At 40.5% G+C, this 19,069-nt stretch overlaps 1 protein-coding gene across 1 annotated transcript in view; it reads left to right on the plus strand.

Annotated features, from left to right (window-relative positions):
* The first annotated feature begins 739 nt into the window (after positions 1 to 739).
* RNF38 (ring finger protein 38) overlaps positions 740 to 19,069 on the plus strand; it is a 75,740-nt gene continuing 57,410 nt past the window's right edge. Inside the window, exon 1 of the mRNA XM_032441239.1 lies at positions 740 to 815. Coding sequence (XP_032297130.1) covers positions 767 to 815 — 49 coding nt within the window. The 5' untranslated portion in view covers positions 740 to 766. The remainder of the gene's footprint in view (positions 816 to 19,069) is intronic.

Below are 19,069 nucleotides of genomic sequence, written 5' to 3' on the forward strand. Positions count from 1 at the left end.
GTAATGAGCTTATAAGATGGTTTCCTACAAAATATGTGTTGTTTTTTTGCTTGTTCATTTTTGTTTATCTTGCTTTGCCTAACTTCTTCTCTTAAAGATCTTATGGTTTATCAGTCGTTACTTCCTTGCATTGGTGCATTATTTAAATTGTGAGAAAGAGGTACTGCTAGGGAGGTAACTGGGCCCTGCTGCATCCGGATTTGTGTGCTGACTGCCTTGTAAATGTCTGTGAGACTATATGCAATATCCAACTCTGCTGTGTGATGAGCTGCTGCTGAGGCTGGTTGACTTGGCTACAGAGCTTTTTCTCCTTCAGTTCTGCACGCTACTTCATGAGGTTTTGCTCTGACTCAGATATGCTTAAAAGTAAACTAGAGCACTGTAGTGCTGTAAAAACTGTGTATATACATTGCACCTAAATTTTTGAGCTCTTCTGGATTGAATACAGCTATGCCCTCATTAAAAATGAAGGAGGTAACGTGTTCAGTTGTGTAGAGGCATTGGCAGTCCCAATCAGAAGGAATTAGGCACTTCAAATAACCATACTGATTGAGTAAAATTGCAGTAACTTTCTCGTGTGATTGAAGTCTTCCTATGTCTATTAGAGTTTGAACTAAAATTGGTATATTTGCTTTTAAGCTGCTAGATGTACGACTGAAAACTACTGAGCTATGCAGATATGTCACAGGTACTGGCTGACATGCATCTGTGTTGCTGCTTTTGCTTTCAGATGTTACCATCAGTATCAGTTGGCGCACAAGGAGCTATGGTAATGGGAGTGTTTGGGAGAGCTGGGTCTTGTGTACTTGAGAAAGGTAAGAGTGTGATGGGGCTTGGGGACACATGATGGAGCAGAGTGAGAATGAATGATAGTTAGCAAGGAAAATGAGCTGCAATGCTAACTGAAGAGCTGAAAATATGAGCAGATCAGGACCAGCAACCGCAGAGAAGGAAACAGTGAGAAACCCATTAGAAAGAACAGTGAGCTGAGTATTTCCATAGCCCAGTACTGTATTAGGAGATATGAAGAAAATTCCAGAGTGCGAGTGCAGTTCCTTTATGCAGAATGTAAAATAATAAAAGCTGTGGAAACTGAAGTGTGCAGAATAAGGGTTATCGTGTGCAGTGCTTTACTGTGGCCTGTAATAAAGAGACTTGGAATTATGATAACCAGTACAGGCAAACCTTGTCTGTCTATATGTGCTTGTCTCTTCGTTGACTGCACAAGGAATTTAAGCTCATAATTTTGAAACAACTCTAAGACAGATGCTAGAGGAAACACAGCTAATTTCCATAAGGTGTCCTGGGGCTAGATGAGATATATGAAAAGCTGAGTGTATTGTGTTGTGTGTGATTACTGAATGATGATTTATGCCATTTGCTGCCTAGAGAAGCTGTACAGCTAAAAACGGTAATGTAGTTGATCCCAAGGGGAGGTGTTTCTGGCCTCCTCATGCTGTAGCTTACATCTAAAATGGAAAATGAGCTGCACAGCAGCCCTTATTTTAAATAAAGACATTTGTGTACTCAAAAGAATATAGAAAAAGAGCATGAATCCTACAGAGGCTCTTTAGACCAGCCACTAGCCAGAAATCTTAGGATATCTGTATATGTGTGAATTTGCCATGGGTGGAAAAATCTGGAACTGTAAGGAAAATGAAATAATTACGTTCAAAAAGAAATGCCAAACCAGAACTGTCTGAAGTCTGGCAGATTCTGGAAGACTGAGATATCATGACTTTTGCTTATGGCTTTTGGGGTATTTGAGAATTTTTACTTTCCCCAGGCTTACAGAAAGTTTTTCTGCTTTTGTTTTGTTTTCCACACAGCATTCAGAAGCCTCCTGCAAGATTTACAAAGAAATAACCTAGCTGTATAAGTGGAATGCAAGTGGTAGTGTTCAGTCTGATATATGATTTGCAACAAAATCTACTTACGAGTGACCTGCTGTTCTGTCACTTGGCAAAATTGCTGCACTTTGTCTATTTTAGTGTAAATGCAGCACATGGATTTCTGTGTGCATTTTCTAAGAACATTTAAGTGAATTAGATCTAGCCAGCAGCTATTTTGTTGTCAAATGCTTAGAGCTGTGATGTTCAGAATTAACTTCATACAAAAGTCATGTCCATCTGGAGGACAGAAGGAGCTTTGTTACGGGTTTTCACGTCAGAACACAGGTCACCCAGATTGCTGGCAAAAGCTGAGAGTAATAATCTTTGCTCACCACTGAAACTGTGTTTCTAGAAGTGTGTGTGGCATTTATGAATGAGAAGGAATGGGAAATAGCTTCTGTCCTTGCACTTGTAAGGAAGTGCTCCTTTCCAAGGAGCATTTGGTTTGCGTAGCAGAAAGGAATGGTTAAGATCTTTTGTATTTGTGAGGATCAGCTACAGTTGCTTTAGGTAACACTGATGTTCTGTGCTATGGTGAAAATCTGCCACTATTTCAAGGCCATGTGAAGTTGTATCGTAGCTTATCCAAGATATTCATATCTTTTGAAGAAAACTTTATGAAGTACATTATTCACTGAAATGATTCCTCAGTGGTGTGCAGCATTTTCATAAGCTCTAAAGTAACTGATTCTTCCAGGAGTCTATTACTGTGATGACGGTCTGTCTTCACAGTAAAGAACACTGTCTGCATCCATTTCAATATTAGGCAGTATCTTTCTTCAGACTGAGCACATGGCTCTGGGACGGGGACCTTTGCAGAAAAACAGGGGAGGAAGGTGAAATCAGGATGTGTTACCAGAGCTTTTTTTTTGCTTCTTTTACTCTTGGAATGTTTGACTGAAACAAGTTGCATTCGGGTAACTGAGGCCAGCTTTGGTCTTGTTAGAGTTAGTAAAACATTTGTCTTCTTGCTTTTGTGCATATTTTCTGTGGTTTGTATCACGAAGCTCTGAATCACATGTCCACCCCTTCATTAACTATCTGGAAATCGTGTAAAGATTGTCATGAAAATTAACCCAGTTTCTAAGGTTGAAAATTTGTGCTTACACACCCCAGCTTCTCTCCACCTGTCGTAAGCAGGATGAATACTGACATTAGGTGTTAACTGAGGTTAACACCTAATCTTCTGTCTGGGTTCACAGGACATTCTTACTGATGCATGCCTGTGATACATGGGGCAGCTTGGAAGTGTTTCCCTCAGCATCAGCACTGCCCTATATTGTGATCAAGAGATGAAGCAAAGGCCTTGCAACCAGTTCTCAATCTGCCTGATAATTTCTAGGTGGCATTTGTTTTTGCTTGTCTTCATCTGTGGGATCTAGTGGATAAATGTGAGAGGCCCTGAGTAACAGTGAAGGGTTAATTGCTACTGCAAAGTTGGATATAGATATAAGTATTTTAATAATCTGAAAGATGATCTTCTGAAAGTAGTAGAGCCTTTGTGTAGTCTCTGGGGGGCCGTTAGTATATACAGATTACCTTTCAGACAGACCCACAAAGTAAATTAGAGTTTTGCAAAAATGATGTTTGTTTATATGTTTTGTGTTAATGAAATATGTATGTATTCACTGTGTAGAGATAGTAGAGATAGAGATAGCATCAGTGATGAATGAATGTATGCTTGGGAGAGAAAGAGAGAGAGAAATTGTTAACAATTGCTTGCAGCTCTAGAGGAATGCAAAGTGAATGAAAAACAGTGTTTAAAATTACTGCACAGATGGAATGATCTCAATGTGCAGATAATGTTTCTCAGAATTATACCTTCATTCATGTGATTCAGTTTGTGCGTGAATCAAAGAGGATTGCTTGGTTTACATTCTGTGCCTGCTGTCTGAGTAAACCTTACTGTTCAGGAGGCTGAGGCTGGAGCCCTATAGCTGTGCAGATAGTGATTCTTCCTGCCTCACCCCAACAGTGCAGCAAACCACAAGCTAGCAGACTTGGCATTGGCTGCCAAGTATAATTGTTGCAGCGTTTTATGTGGTTTGCTCAGGTATCCTCCGTGCTTCCTCTTGTGCCTACTGCAGGCATATATGTATTTGAGGTGCTTTTTACCTCATGTTTGATAGGTGAATATGGTGAAAGTGGTTCTCAAAGCATGTGATGAAAATCAAATAACTTTTTCTATCTTACAAGTAAAAAGCAGGAAACCTAAATTAATCTTATCACACAATAGCACATCATAATTTCACAATAAGTGTATTCACCTTGTCATACAAAACCAAACATCTGACCATACTCTTTTTTTTTTTTTTTTTGTGGGTTGTGTTGCTTTTGTTTGTTTTTTTTTTTTTCCTGGTGAAGCTGCTCATTAATATCATTTTAGCATTACGTTTATTTTCATTTTAGAGTACACTCTCATAAGCTGTGTAGTATGACTGCCAATAGTTGAGGGAAACAATTTCCTGTTAAAATTGGGAGAGTTTCCCATCATAAGAGAGCTGTTCCTGTTATGAAAATAATGTAGAAAACATTGGCAGTTAGACAAGTGGGGATCTGTGTGCAGAAATCTGGAGTATAGCTTAGTCATCTCGCTGTAGGAGAATTAACATTAGATGTATTATTAAAGCAGGATAATGATAGTACTTGAGTTGCAAAAGCTGGATTGTGCTTTTCTAAAGTCGCTCTTGAAAAGAGAAAATCTTGATGTAGGACCACTAGGAGCATTAAGTGAGGCACCCTAATCTAATGACTTCTGAGACACTTCCAGTACCAGGGAGCGCTTTAGTTGATGCTTCGTGTTGCACTGTCATGAAAGAAAGATTTGAACTTGTAAAATTCCTCTGTTGTCAGAAGGGGGAATCTTTTAATATGAGAGGGTCCCCAGGCTGAGGTTGTGTCTGGGAGGTGGCTGAAAACCTCCAGTTCCCTTTTTCCTCATGCATAGTCTTGACTCTACATATCCTTGGCTGTTCCCTTGGTACTGAAATCCTTTAGTCCTAGCTGTGCTCCTAAGAGTCTATTCCAACTCCTCTTAACATCCATCTCCTCTAGGTGACTTGAGGTGTGAAAACAAAAACGTCATTTGAAAAAGGTCTACCTGATCTTTTTGTTCACTGCTTTATTCTCTAGTAATTTTCTCCAGACTTAATTATGTTTGCTGCTCTTTTTTTTTTTTTTTTTCTTTCTTTCTGTTTATTCTTTCTTTTTTTATCATTTTCTTTTTCTTCTTTTCTTTTCTTTCTTGTCTTTTCTTTTTTCTTTCTTTCGCTTTCTTTTCTTTCTTATCCTTTCTTTTTTTCTTTCTTTTTCCTTTTCTTTTTCTTTCTTTCTTTTTTCTTCTTCCTTTCTTCCTTCCTGTCTGTCTTCCTTCTTCCTTCCTTCTTCTTCCTTCCTTCTTCTTCTCCTTCTTCCTTCTTCTTCTCCTTCTTCTCCTCTTCCTCCTCCTTCTCTTCCTTCTTCTTCCTCCCTTCCTTCCTTCCTTCCTCTTCCTTCCTTCTTCTTCCTTCCTTGTTCTTTCCCTTCCTTCCCCTCTCCTTCCTCTCTCCTTCTTCTTTCCTTCCTCTTCCTTCCTCTCTCCTTCTTCTTTCCTTCCTCTTCCTTCCTTCCTTCCTCTTGCTTCTCCTTCTTCCTTCCTCCTTCCTGTCCTCTTCCTTGCCTCTCTTTTCCTCTCTTCCTCTTCTTCCTCTCTTCTTTTTTTTTTCTTTCTTTTATCGTCTCCTTCCTTTCTCTTTCTTTCCTTTCTTTTCTCTTCTCTTCCTTTTTTTTTTCTTGGGCTTCTTTTCCTTTTTTTTTCTTCTTCCGTTTCTCTCCTTCTCTTTTGTTCTCTCTCTTCTTTTTTTTCTTTCGCTTTTTCTTTATTTTTCGTTTCCTCCCCCTTCTCCTTTCTTTTCTTTTCTCTCTTCTTTTTCTTTTCTTTTCTTTTCCTTCTTCTCTTTTTCTCTTCCTTTCTATCTTTTTTTCTTATTTCTTTCTCCTTTTTCCTTTTTTTCTTCCTTTCTTCTTTCTTTCTTTCTTTCTTTCTTGTTTCAGTTCCCAGATACCTGAGTACAGAAGGATCTGTCATGTACTGGGTGTTAGGCAATCTAAGCAAATATGGTACTTGGTTGTATTCCAGGAGAGTCATGGGTATGCTACCTTTCTCCCAAACCAGGAAATAATGTGTCACACTTTATTCCTTCCTGGGTCAAAATGTTTTTACTTAAATCACTGTCATGCTTAGAGAAGCTTTCTTTTGCAAAATGCAGCAAAAGGAAGTGTGAAAAGAAAATCTGATAATTAGGCCAGCCTTTGAGAGTAGGGAACAAGCACCGTGTGGATTTTTTCTGATCTTGTGCCAGGACATTTTGGCTGCCCTCCTCAGGCACCTGTCACTCTGTGATAGGACTTCTTCATCAGTGATCAACTACTTATGCCCAGTGAGCTACACATTGTCTGTTAATGAGCTTTATATCCTGAGTTGCTGTTGGTAACAGTGGTGATGTCCTGCTCTGCCCCTCAGTTTTGCTGGGGCAGCACACAAGTACTGAGCACTGTGCAAGACCTGGAACACGTGTCTGAAGGACATCTGTTGAAATTGATCAGTATTTTGTTCTTACATTGTCAGATACAAGCTAGTCCTTAATCAGTCTAGGTTGAACCCTTTTGCTTCTAGTAGTCCACAGTAAATACTTGACAGCTGGATGCAAGTGAGGCACAAACCAAGTAATCCTTCTTCCACCGTCCCAGTTTCAGGAACACCTTGTCAGGGAAGTTGTGTTAAACATATTGTGTTCTGTGGACTGGACATTTTTCTGAGGCACGCTGGTTAACTTTTCTTTGACTACCCCCCTAGCTTATTTCATTCCTGTTTTGTGTTTTGATTTACGGGCTCCCAAAAATGTACTTTAGAAACTACCAGCAGACCTTGAATGTAAGGCATCTTCAGTCTTGCTCTGTAACTTTTCTTATCTTTTCTACTAATTTTGAATGTTTATCTGCAAATTCTAACCAAAGCAAAAAGACCATTTCCATTTAAGAGGAGAAAGAAAGAGGAAGATTTTGGTCCACAAGGGTAGCTGGGTTTATTTTCATCCTCGTTAGGCTCTTGGAACTGGATTTTATCTGTCACTTCATTTCCTCTCCACTCCATGTTTTAAGTCCTTTAAAAACTCCCAGTTGTTATCTGTCTTTTGTGTTGACCCCAGGCTACATCTGACCTTTATAGGCTAGGAAGCAAGAATTGCACTGAAGCTTTTAAATCTGTCTGATATTGCAGAACCATGCTAGAGAGGTGAGCACAGGTGCTCCTTCGAGGAACAGCCTCGAGGAAAGCCCACTTTGTTTTGCATGCTGGTGTGTCTGTGTGGGACTGGCTCATTTAAACCTCCTGCATTCCCAGTACTGCCTGCTTCTGAGCAGAGCGTGACCTGAGGATGTTTCGGAAATGTGGAAGCATTGCCTGGCCAGGGTGACATAGCTGTGTGGCAGAGGTGGCTCCCTCTCTCTTTTACAGCGTTATCTTTTATTCCCACCGTCTCTTTCAGGCTTTTGGCCCTCTCCTCACTTTCCTTCTGAAATAACTCAAACCACTTCTCCTTGAATACTGGCTACATGCCATTTTAACTTGAAACATCCTTGATGTTTTTTGCTGTGAATAATTAGGAAGCCTTTTTATCATCCCCTTACTCTTTCTTCATGATGCTTTGAAAGTCTGCTGATCCATCCTTCATCCGCTCTCTGGGAATGTGACCCCTGTGAATCCTACTGCTGGGATCCCAGAAATATCCCAGTAGGCAACCTCACCATCAAACCAGAGTGTACAAAGCTTTAGCTTCACTGGGGCTGAATGGAGACTGGATCTTCAGATGCGTGCTCAAGTGAGGTGGGTTTTGTGAGAGATGCTTCCAGTTGTGTCTTGTACTCCCACTTCAGCTTGGGTTTTTCCACCTTGCTTTGGAAGTTTGGCTTCTACCCCCTAGCTAAAACAGCTTGTGTCTTCCCTGAAATTAGCGGTACCAAAAAGTATGTCTTAAATCCGCTTTGTTTCTCTTTTAAAGAGAGAACAAAAGAATCATTTCCATGCAGTAATTATCCTGAGAGCTATGTACGTTCCTTAAATAAGGTTTAAGCAATGCTATTGTGGAAAAATCTCCTGAATATAATAGAGTGTGGCAGTGACACACGGTGGGCAGTCTTCCTGCTCTGGAAGCTTTGGTTTTCAGAGGCAAGCAAACGCATACTGACAATGTGTTCATGAGTATGTTGGCTTCTAATTGGTGCGGCGTCATGAAAGGGGGATGGGCCAAGCCCTTGAGGCCTTCTGAAGAGGTAGAAATACTGAAGGCAGAGTTTGTATCTTGCAACTGCAGTTGGGGTAGTAGAAGAGGAAAGGCAGGGTGCTGTCCCAAAGTGCTGTTGCACTTCCTAAATGCCATGACCACATCCTTCTTGTTTCCCCAGTAAGCCTCTCCTGCAGTTCAGAGCTTTCTGATCCATGACACCTACTCTCTGCCCAGCTTAAGAAATGAGTGAGTATTAAGTCACCTGTTAGATGGGAAAGCTGTAGTGTCCCATTGGGATAGTATTAATACCTTCTATTAAAAAGAAGCCTTCAATGAGATGTAGCTTATCATTAACATGCTTGTTCACTTAGGATACTGGCTGAATGTTTACCTTCATGTTATTAATTTTGTGTTATTTAGAAGTATGCCTTGAACTATTAATAATGTCCAGGCTGAAAGAAGGATGAATGAAAGAAGTGAAAGTGTGCAGCAATGAGAGAAACAGGTCTTTTGGTACTGGTGTTGAATGTGACAGTATATCTTGCCATTATATCAAATGACTCTGGCACATTTGGGGTTAAGAAAAAAAGAAAGAAAATTGAGCGGTTAAACTAATAGTGTCTGAAGTGGGAGCTCCCAAGAGCACTCAAGAAACTTCTGTGCTGTGGTTGAGTTTTTGCTGTAGCATTCAAAGAGGACAGCTGTTCTGTTAGTTCCTGGTCAGCTTTCCACTGGAAGTGTCCCTTGCAGACCTACCACAGCGTGTTAAGGTGATGGAGTAAGTGGGATGTCAAGCAAAGTGATTTGCTAAGCTGGTGTAGTTTGAGTGAAACTGTCTTCTAGGGGGAAAAAAGACTTCTGTGAACAGAGTTCAGCTCAGGGGTTAGTTATCTCAACTTTTCTTTTTGCTCCTCTTTTTCTCCTGTGAATAACATCTGCAGCTTCTGGTCCTTGTAAATGCTAACTTTTAAAATGTCTTACTTACCTTCAGATGTGGCAGGCTGGATCTTATGATGTGTGATTGTCTCAGAAATTCTTACAATTTTTATCTCATGACAGACATACTTTGTGCTTTTTCCAATCCCTCCTTTATCAAAATTCCTTTTGGGGAATTTCTTTCAGAACATTTGCAAAGTTGCTCCCCCTTTATATTTAAGCAGGCCCACAGTACTTTTACATTTTCTGTTGCTTTGTCCTGTCTGAAATTTTCAGACATTCTTCCCTGTCTAATCATTGACTTTCATGCAGGGATCTGATATTATTACTTTGTGTGAAATACTTCATAAAGTTCTGCAGTGGACTTAACTGATTATGCCTTTCATGTAACTAAACTCTGTGTCATTATTTCTGAGTTTTTCAGTTTCTTTTCTCTGAAACTTGCCTTCAATCCTTCTGTCCATGGGTAGACAGGGTGCTGTAAATGGTACAAATAAAGCTGATGTTATTCTTTGCAAATGTACCACAAAGACTTCTATACAGTGACATTATTTGTGCTGTTATGTAAATGGTATTCAAAAGCATATTTAAAAACAGAAAAGTTTTAAATACTACTTTTGTTTTAGTTTTAGCATGATCATTTCAGGTTGCAGCAGCTTTACTGTCTGTGTTCTTGCTTCAGTGCTGGACACCTGGAGCAGCGTGTGCAGAGGTGATTTGGTTAGATTGCAGTACTTCACACTCCCACCCCAGAGAATTGGGAGTGCTGAGAAATTAACCTGTCATCTCACAGAACAAAAGTTGCCTGTCAGAGGTCAGGCAACTGTTGCCAGGCATCCATGCCTTAACCCCAGAGCCTGCCTCTGGTAGGATGGCAATGTGGGCTCCTCTCCTTTGGTGTTACTTGGTAGGGAGCTATCAGGGCAGCAGGTGCTCCACACTGCAGCCCTCGATAAGTTGTACATTTGTAGAAAATAAATGGAAGAAATGTATTCCTTTTTTCCTGACTTTACTAGTGCAGGTGTGTTTTCTTAATTAAACTTCTTTTTTTTTTCTAAATTGTGTATGGTAACACATCTTTCTTATATGCCCACTTTTCTATCCTCTGTGAATGCTGCTTCCAAATTTATCTGAATCTTACTTAATTATTGCCATTTATTTAGCTTTTCAGTTGGGTTATAGTTACCATTGAGGAAAAACTACATCAACTGTAACAGGCTGTCTGGGTAGTCAGCATTTCTAGCGCAGAATGCTTTGGACAGCTGTTCCTCTAACTTTTTCCCATGAAGTTGTAAAACAGTTGTCAAAGCGCAGACTTTAGAACATAATGATGTTTAATTACCTTTAAAGTACTTCAAGACTTGAAGATGCAGAATGTCTGGGATCTTTGCATATATATCGCTGTAGTCATGAGCTTCATGCTGGATCTCTTCTGCATACAGTTTGTAGCAATTGAACTAGGAGAAATCTTTCATTATGATTCACAGAAGTTATTCTTGTTTTCTTTTAAGGCTTGTGTCAAGTTTGATGACAGTATTGCAGTTGTTTATTCTGTGCTTGCTTGCTCATTTTATGCTATGTGCAATTTTAGCCCAAAGATGTTTGTTTGGGCTATATAGAGAGCAATTCCTTTTTTTTTTTTTTTTTAATCTAATGCTTTGTGACTTGAGTACCCAGTTTGGAGGAGCTCATGAAAAAAAAAAAAATAGATATGAAAAAACCCTGAAAAGAAGACAAGCATGTGAAAGGGTAATTCTCTAAAAATACATTTTAAACTAAATTGCATATGAATTGTCTGTAATTATGTGTAAGAAAAACAAGCCCATTTATTGCTGTGCAGTATGTTTCTTCTCTCTTTTGATTTTATTAGATTAAAATACAACAACAACAAAACAACATGATGAGTGTAGTCATGATTATGAGGTGGTAGGAAACAGCACCTTATCTGACTTATTTTGTCTGGGTCATAAGACTTTCTGCAAAAGCTGGGAAACTTACTTTGTCTATCTATTTCTCATGCTTAGTTTTTATTTAAAACTGACTTGTTTTAAAGGATTGCCTATGAGTGGAAAAGGATTAAGAAAATATTTCCCATTTTTCCTCCTTTTTCTTATGCTATATGTGCTGTTATTGTATTCACAATGTGGCTTGTGTTGGAAGTGACCTTAAAACCCACCCAGTTCCAACCCCCTGCCACAGGCAGGGCTGCCCCCCACCAGCTCAGCTGCCCGAGGTCACACCCAACCTCGCTTTGAGCACCTCCAGGGATGGGGCACCACAGCTTCTCTGGGCAACTGTGCCAGAGCCTTACTGCCCTCTGAGTAAAAAATGTTCTCCCAGTATCTAACCTAAACCTCCTTTCTTTCAGTTAAAAAAACATTCCTTGTCCTACCACTATCAGACCATGTAAAAAGTCAGTCTCCTTCCTTTTTATAAGCCCCTTTTAAGTACTGGAAGGCAACACTAAGGTTTCCTGAGGGCCTTCTCCAAGTTGAACAATCCCAGCCTTTCTTCACAGGAGAGGTGCTACAGCCCTATGATCATCTTCAGGGCCCTCCTCTGGAGTTACTCCCACAGTCCCCATTTTTTCTTGTGCTGGGGACCATACCTGGGGATGTAATGCTCCAGGGCATCGCAAGGGCAGAGCAAAGGGAAACAGTCCCCTCCCTCTCCCTGCTGGCCACCTCTCTTTTGATAAAGCCTGGGATACTGTTGGCCTTCTAAGCTGCAAACAAATACTGCTTGCTTGTGTCCAGGCTTTTGTCCATCAGGACCCCCAAGTCCTTCTCCATATAGCTTCTCTCAGTGAGTTCTCCTGATCTGTATGCATATCTGTGGTTGCTCTGACCCAAGAGCAACATTTTCCACTTGACCTTGTTGGATCTCATTAAGTTCCAGTATGTTGATTTGTCAAGGTTTTCCAGGTTTCTCTGGTTGACATCTCTTCCATCTAGTGTAATACCTCAGCCTTCTCCATGTCTATTGAAGCCAGTTCTCCCTTCTCATTTATCAGGAGGAGTACACTCTCCTTAGCCTTTCTCTTCTAACTAATGTATCTATAGAATTCCTTCATGTTATTTTTCACATCCCTTGCCAAATTCAGTCTCATCTGGGCTGTGGCTTTCCTGATCTCACCTCTGCATGTTCAGAAGACTTCTCTGTGCTCTTCCCAGGCCACAAGTCCCTGTTTCCACCGCTTGTGCATTACATTTTTATCCCTCAGCATGACCAGCAGGTCATTTGTGTTCAGCTATGCCCATTTCCTGCCTTCCCTGCTTGACTTCATGCACTGGAATATGTGAATTTCTGCTCTCAGAAGGACAGAGAGTTTCCAGCACTGTTCCATTCCTTTGTCCCTAAGGACAACTTCCCAGAGTATCTCATCTAGCAATTCCTTAAACAGCATGAAAAAAGTTCAGGGCTCTGACTCTGCTCTTTGCCAGTCCCAAACTCCTTGAGATCACAAACTCAACCAGGACGTGGTCTCTGTACTTCAGGTTGCCTCCAGTCAACCTGTTTAATGATCTCCTCTGCACTGGTGAGCACCAGGTCCAGTAATGCTTCACCTCTGGTTGGTTTGTCTAATACCTGGACCAGGAAGTTATCCTCAACACACTCCAGAAGTCTGCTAGATTATTCACACCCAACCATGTTTGTTTTCTTTCTTTTTCCCAGAGGACATCTGGTTGGTTGAAAACCTCCATCAGGATGAGAACCTGTAAGTATGATGCTTCCTGTAGCTGAAGCAAGAAGGCCTCATCAGGAGGCTCCCCTACATCAGAAGGCCTCCAATAGGCTGCAATCAGAAGATGTCCTTGATTTTTACCCACAAGCTGTCAACTTGTTTGTGTCCATTTCTCAAGGGCAGCTCTCTGTAATGTATTAATTTCTTAACATTGAGGGCAGCACCCTAATCCCTCCTTCACTGTCTCTTCTGGGACAGTTGGCTGAATACGAGCCAGCAGTGTGCCCAGGTGGCACACTGTGTGGATCTGTTTTCTTTTTGTGTGTGGATCTGGTTCTAATATAGGTGTGTGGTTATACCAACTTAATATGGTAATCCCTTGCTGGGTCTTTACCGTTACCCACACCCTCTCATTTTTCTAAACCTCATCTCTGTTGTGTAGGGGCACCCTAGGGGTAAAAGACAGAGTCCTCCTTCTTGATCAAGCAGAGATGAGGGTCCAGTTTCCTTCATATTGTGTGTTATATAGTCTGTCTCCCAGGGACCGCCGGACAAACAGTCCTTGCAGTTCCTAGGTTTGGCTTGTGAGAAGCAATGATGAAGAATGGAAATCTTAATTTCCTGGCTTGAAGGAACTCCTTGCTTTGTGCCAAGTGGAATGTTATGGTTAGAAACACTTAGAGGTTTTGTCAGAAGAATGAGATCTTCCTGTATTCATGAGGTAAGACTCTCCGTCCAAAGTTGATTGGGGTGTCCCAGTGAGCTGCCTACCAGTAACCTGTGGAGGCAGTAATCTGCTTTATTCTTCCATACAGTTAGCTGTTTCTTGCAGATTTCAACTGCTTCTGGATGTTCAATTGCTATGACAGTAGGAAGCTCAGGGGAGGCTGAAATCCACATTACTGTTCTGAGCTCTGCTGTGTGGAGCAGTTTATGCATTGGCCTCATTCTGCAGAATGAAACTTCTGGTGAGTTCTGTCATGGAAAAAAAAAATAGAGAAACTGAAGATATTTTTGAAGCATAATATTTGGAATTACTCTAAGGTAAATCTGAGATTTTTGATTATTTGGTTTGTAATCTTTTTGCTGCATGGGCAGTCTTAAGATAGCTTTCTAACACTCATTTGTTACAATGATGCCTTACAGTGTGTAATCATTTTTTCTTTTACTGCACTTCAGCTCTGTGTCCAGATCAGGCCCTGGATGCTGCTGCAGAAGGAATAGGGGTGCCTTAGGAAAAAAATTCTCTAGTAACTCCATTTCATGTGGGAAAGTGAACAGTGACCGGGACAGAGCCTTCCAATAGGTGAAGGCCTAGGTGACTTTGAAGATGGGAAATGCCATGGCAACCAAATTCTGTTCCTGCTTCTGATGCCTGGCATCAGGAAATAAAACATGCACCCTACACTTTTTGCAGGAGCTCTTTCTTTTTCCCTTCCTTGATGTTCATTATGAGCCTGGGCCTGGTTTTATGGAAGTCTGGGTTAGTCTCACTGCATCTGAGATTGATGAAGTTAGGAAACAAGCCTGACAACAGCTTGCACTGAGCACTGGAGCATCAGACAGAAAAGCAGAAAGGCCCAAATGTGCCAGGTCAGGTTTTTGTAAAATAGCGTCAGAGGCTTGTGGTGGACTGGTTAATATAACTGAGATCTAAGGCAGGAGCACTAGGGTATCGTGGTAAGACTCAAACAAGTTCAGTGTTCAGACAGGACCAGTGAGGTGCGCAGCACTGAGCTTTGGAAAATGAGGCGAAATGGGGATAGTGAGTGACCCTTCTCTCTGTGCAGCATCCTGTCAGTGGGTAGTGTGCTAGGGAAAACACGGCGGTTTCCATGCTGTCATAACTCACAGAAGGGTTGAAAATAGTGTTGTGCAAGCCATAGTAATTCAACCACTTCCTGAAGCTCGCTTCTCCTTTGTAATGTGATTTTGCTTTAGAGCCATTTTAAAGATTTGAAAAACTTCTGTTTTGTCACAGCTACAATATTTATTCTTAAATTGAATGTAAAACCAATGAAATAATTTAGAATTGTTTAAAGGATGCTACTGGCTTTAGTTGGACCTGATTGTTCACTTTTGATTTTCCTATTGTGTAATGCCTTGCTCTTCTCCCTGAAGATGTGTAGTAAGTTGAATGGGATCCACTGTTTTTCTTTTCTGCACCTTCCTCATTGGCAGAAGCAGCCTCTTGAGTCACTGTGTATTTGTGACATTTGTTATTTTGTGTGTGTATGGCTGAAGATTGAAGTACCAGGATACTTAGGGATGCCTCTAGGCCACTAAATTCATCTCTACTAACCTGAAATTGAGTTCCTCCCATGCCTTTTTGAAGTTATTTTATGATCTGTTTGGTAGCCATAAAAGATAATGGAAAGAGAAATACTCCTGTGGCATCTGAGTAAGTTTGGCAAAGGACTTTCTGCAGGATTTTCTTTCACAGACACAGCCTATACATTCTTACTTCTTCTTAGTTTGGTAAATGGGCTGAAGGCTCTCTTGTTTCTCTGTAGGATCTGGGTTTAGTGTACTGCAGAGCCCAGCTAGCCTACATCATCTGTTAAGTTCTTGTTCCTGCTTCCGTAATAACAAAGTCTGGCCTTCATGGATGTTCAGGTGACTAATGCACTTTAGACTTTAGTGGTTATTATAAGGAGAAGCAGGTCAGCCTGGCTACAGAAGTGTCCTGCTCTTGCCCAGGAGTGCCAAGATGTCTTAGGAGAATAAGCAGCTTGACCTTGGGATTGGCTTTGTCTCAATGGTGCTTAGAGCAGAATTTGGGAAATGATCACTTTTCTTTTGGTATATGATGACTGTGGCTGTAGAAAACTTGAGAGTATACTTTTTGTCTCAATTTGTTTAGGAAAAAAAAAAAAAAAAAGGCATCTATCTTTAGGCTGTGTCCTTCTTTATTAGTACTTCATTTCAGTGGGTTGCAACTATGGGGTGCTTCAAGATCAAAAGCAGTGAGGGATCCTTTCATGGTCTGTACTTCCAGTTTTTTGGCAACTGGTAATAGGCAGTGATCTCATTATCTGTAATCATTTCTGATCCACAGCTAGCTACAGTACCCTGCAGCAAAAGGTTCCAGAGCTGACACTGTGTAGAAAAATGATGAGTTAAGTATGCAGCTGCACAATGCTGATGGGTGTCCTGAGAGAAGTAGTGAGTAATTGCTCTTTGCTTATTTTCATCAAACCAATGTTTGTAGTCTGATATCCCTTGGTTATCTCTTCTCTATGCTGAAAAGTACTAAGCTCACTCCCTGTCTTGGTCGCTATTGCTGCATGTCTCTGTGCTGTCTGCCAGATCTGTTTTAAACCATCACCTCCTGCTGCTCTGCAATCTACCTCCTTGACAAATTCAGCTCTCTTGTAAACTTCACACTATGCTCCTTGAAGCCTGGTGAAGGAGAGAAGTATATTCAAGTGTAACTGGAACATATCTTGCATGTTTCCAGCACCAATTTACTTGGTCCAGAACTTTCAAGACTTGCTCTAGCATCATCTTTGTAGACAAGCTGTTCAAGACAAGCTGCTTAGCAAACATAGTGAGTTTTGTGGCTCCAGCTAGCTTAACTTCAGTGAGCAGATCATAGGAATGGTGCATTGAAAGCCAGCCAAAGTGCTCATCCTATGTGTAAGTTCTTATTTGTGTGCCTTGATAATTTGTTGCATTAATTACATGCTTTTCAGTGAAGCAAGGAGTGATTCAGGAAGTATGTTGATTCTGGAAAGGTTGCACAATGAGGTTCAGTTTGTGTTTGTTTCCTTATCAAACTGAGTCATGTGTAGGGCAGAAAAGGCTTGATTGCAAGTAAAATTCTGGAACTCATAATGTCTTGTAACAATAATAATAATCAGTAATATAGTAATATATAACGAGGGCCATGTTAATTCTCTTATGCTCACAGAAGATTTCACAAAAAAGAATTTTCAGTGTGTGCAAGAAGCAGGGACTCTTTTTTATTTTATTTCAGTGCAGTGTGAATACTTCATTTTTTAATCCTCTGCAAGAGAGGTATCTCTAGGCTTTCTGCTTGTAGGTCCCAGGAATTCTAAGCTCATACGAAAGAGAATCTTTGTTGCAGGAGCCTGCTAATGTATACAAGGTTTTTGTTCACTTGTTTTGTTTTTATTTTGGCTTTTTTTTTCTTTCTTTTTTTTCTTTCTTTTTTTTTTCTTTCTTTTTTGAAAAAGAAACATTTTTCATCTAGGAAATGAAAGGAGTCACCTCTTGCTTACTTCCAATAGTTCTACATTGGATCACAGTGCTGAATTACACCTTTTGCAAACAACATTGTAGCAACGAGCAGTGTTGTAATGAATCCCCTTAGCACAGATTTTAAGACAGAAGGAAGAGCATTTGTATATGTGAATTCTTTGTTTGTATTGATTATATCTTTGGCATTACTTCTGTTTGTTTTGTAGTCACTTACACTGAGTCCTCCTGTTGGCAACTGTTTGTGGTGTTCTTACTTAAAGCTTAGCAGAAATCAGCAAACTGAACAAAAGGGATCATGTTGTGGAAGGCCTTCATAATGTTTCTAAGTTCTAATGAGCAATGGCTTTTCCAGCCTGTAACCCCTTCTAATGCTGTCTGCATACCAGCCAAAAATAATAGATTGTGCATGCTTAAAATTGTGGATTGAGAACTCTTACCACATCCCAGCAAGGTCAGCAAGTTTCTCCCAAATCATGGTGGGTTTTTTTTGTCGTTTTTTGTTTTTAAGAAGGAAAAAAAAAAACCAACTAAACATAGTTAATATAGTTATTGCTAGTTCTTCCACTGATCTTTGCTAAGGTTAAATTCAACAGCAATTAGAAGCATGTTTTGTAAACTCACTGCTTTTCGTTGTCTAAATGTGTGTAATTGGGACAATGTTTTCTGTTGATGCATTTCTTGTCCTTCAATATGCTCCTACTGAATATGATTGCTTTTTTTTTCCCTTTTTTATTGGGACTGTGTACAGGACCCATTGCAAATACATACCGGGAGGATGTTTTTGCTACTACTGGATTTTTTTCCTTGTTTTCCAAGTAGACTAAGGGAACAGTGCAGTTTTCTGCTACCTCAGTATATTCCCACTTTTAAGCAAGAAGACAGTGTATCATGTTGCTGCATCCTCATTTTGCGTTAGGTGTTATCTTGAGAAGTAGTCAGAAGAGCTGAAATGTAATAAGGGAACTGTACTGCCATCAGTCAAGCTGATTCATTGTGGAATTGAGGATAAGAGGCAATGGGCACAAACTGGAACACCAGGCAGCACTGTAGTCCTTTGCAGGTGGCAAGAGCACTGGTACAAGTTGTCCATGAGGCTGTGGAATTTCCTCCTTTGAGATCTTATGTAGCCATCTGGATGTGGTCCTGGGCAACCTGTTCTGGGCATCCCTTCCAGAGCAGGAGTTGGGTAAGATTCCCTTCAGCTGCTGTCTGAATTCAGCTGAAGACTGTGGATGAAGATCATTTTAGGTAGAGCTCATGCCTCTTGTCTGCAAGGCTGATTCTTATGGGCAGAGGTGGAAAGCAGCTTCCCAAGATAACTTCTTTAAAGGAGAGGGAAAAATGAAGAAAATATACATTTCTGTTATAGCATTTACTCCTTGGTCATACATTTGGTTACAGGTATAAACTTAATTTCTTTCTTTTTTCTCTTAGACATTCATAGAATTATAGAATCACAGAGTGGCCTGGGTGGAAAAGGACCACAGTGACCATCCAGTGTCAACCCCCCTGCTATGTGTAGGGTCACCAACCACCAGACCAGGCTGCCCAGAGCCACTTCCAGCCTGGCCTTGAATGCCTCCAGGGATGGGGCATCCACAGCCTCCTTGGGCAACCTGTTACAGTGCGTCACCACCCTCTGTGTGAAAAACTTCCTCCTAATATCCAACCTATACCTCCCCTGTCTCAGATTAAAACTATTCCCCCTTGTCTTATCACTATCCACTCTTGTAAACATTAAATGGACATTGTCAGCTGCTGTTATAGTTTGGAATTGAAATAAAAAATTTTCCACAGATCAGAAATGCTGTTTACTGACAGTCTCTACTAACTTGGAAGCTGGAATTTTATAGTGAGAAGTGTGAGGTACACTTCTGTTCAAATGGCTGAATTTGTCATCCTGTTGAAAACTTTTTCTGTTGTTTAAAATCATAATTCATTTAAAGCTTTGTCAATTGTTGAGTGAACGCTCATTTTTTAGCATTCTGGTAAAGCTTCTGCTTCATGGAGAAAAAAGGATGGTTGGAAGACTCGTGACAATCAGAGAGTGAAAATTACTCCTTTGGGAA

Source organism: Coturnix japonica, chromosome Z (genome assembly GCF_001577835.2).
Source record: "Coturnix japonica isolate 7356 chromosome Z, Coturnix japonica 2.1, whole genome shotgun sequence".
Taxonomy (NCBI): Eukaryota; Metazoa; Chordata; class Aves; order Galliformes; family Phasianidae; genus Coturnix; species Coturnix japonica.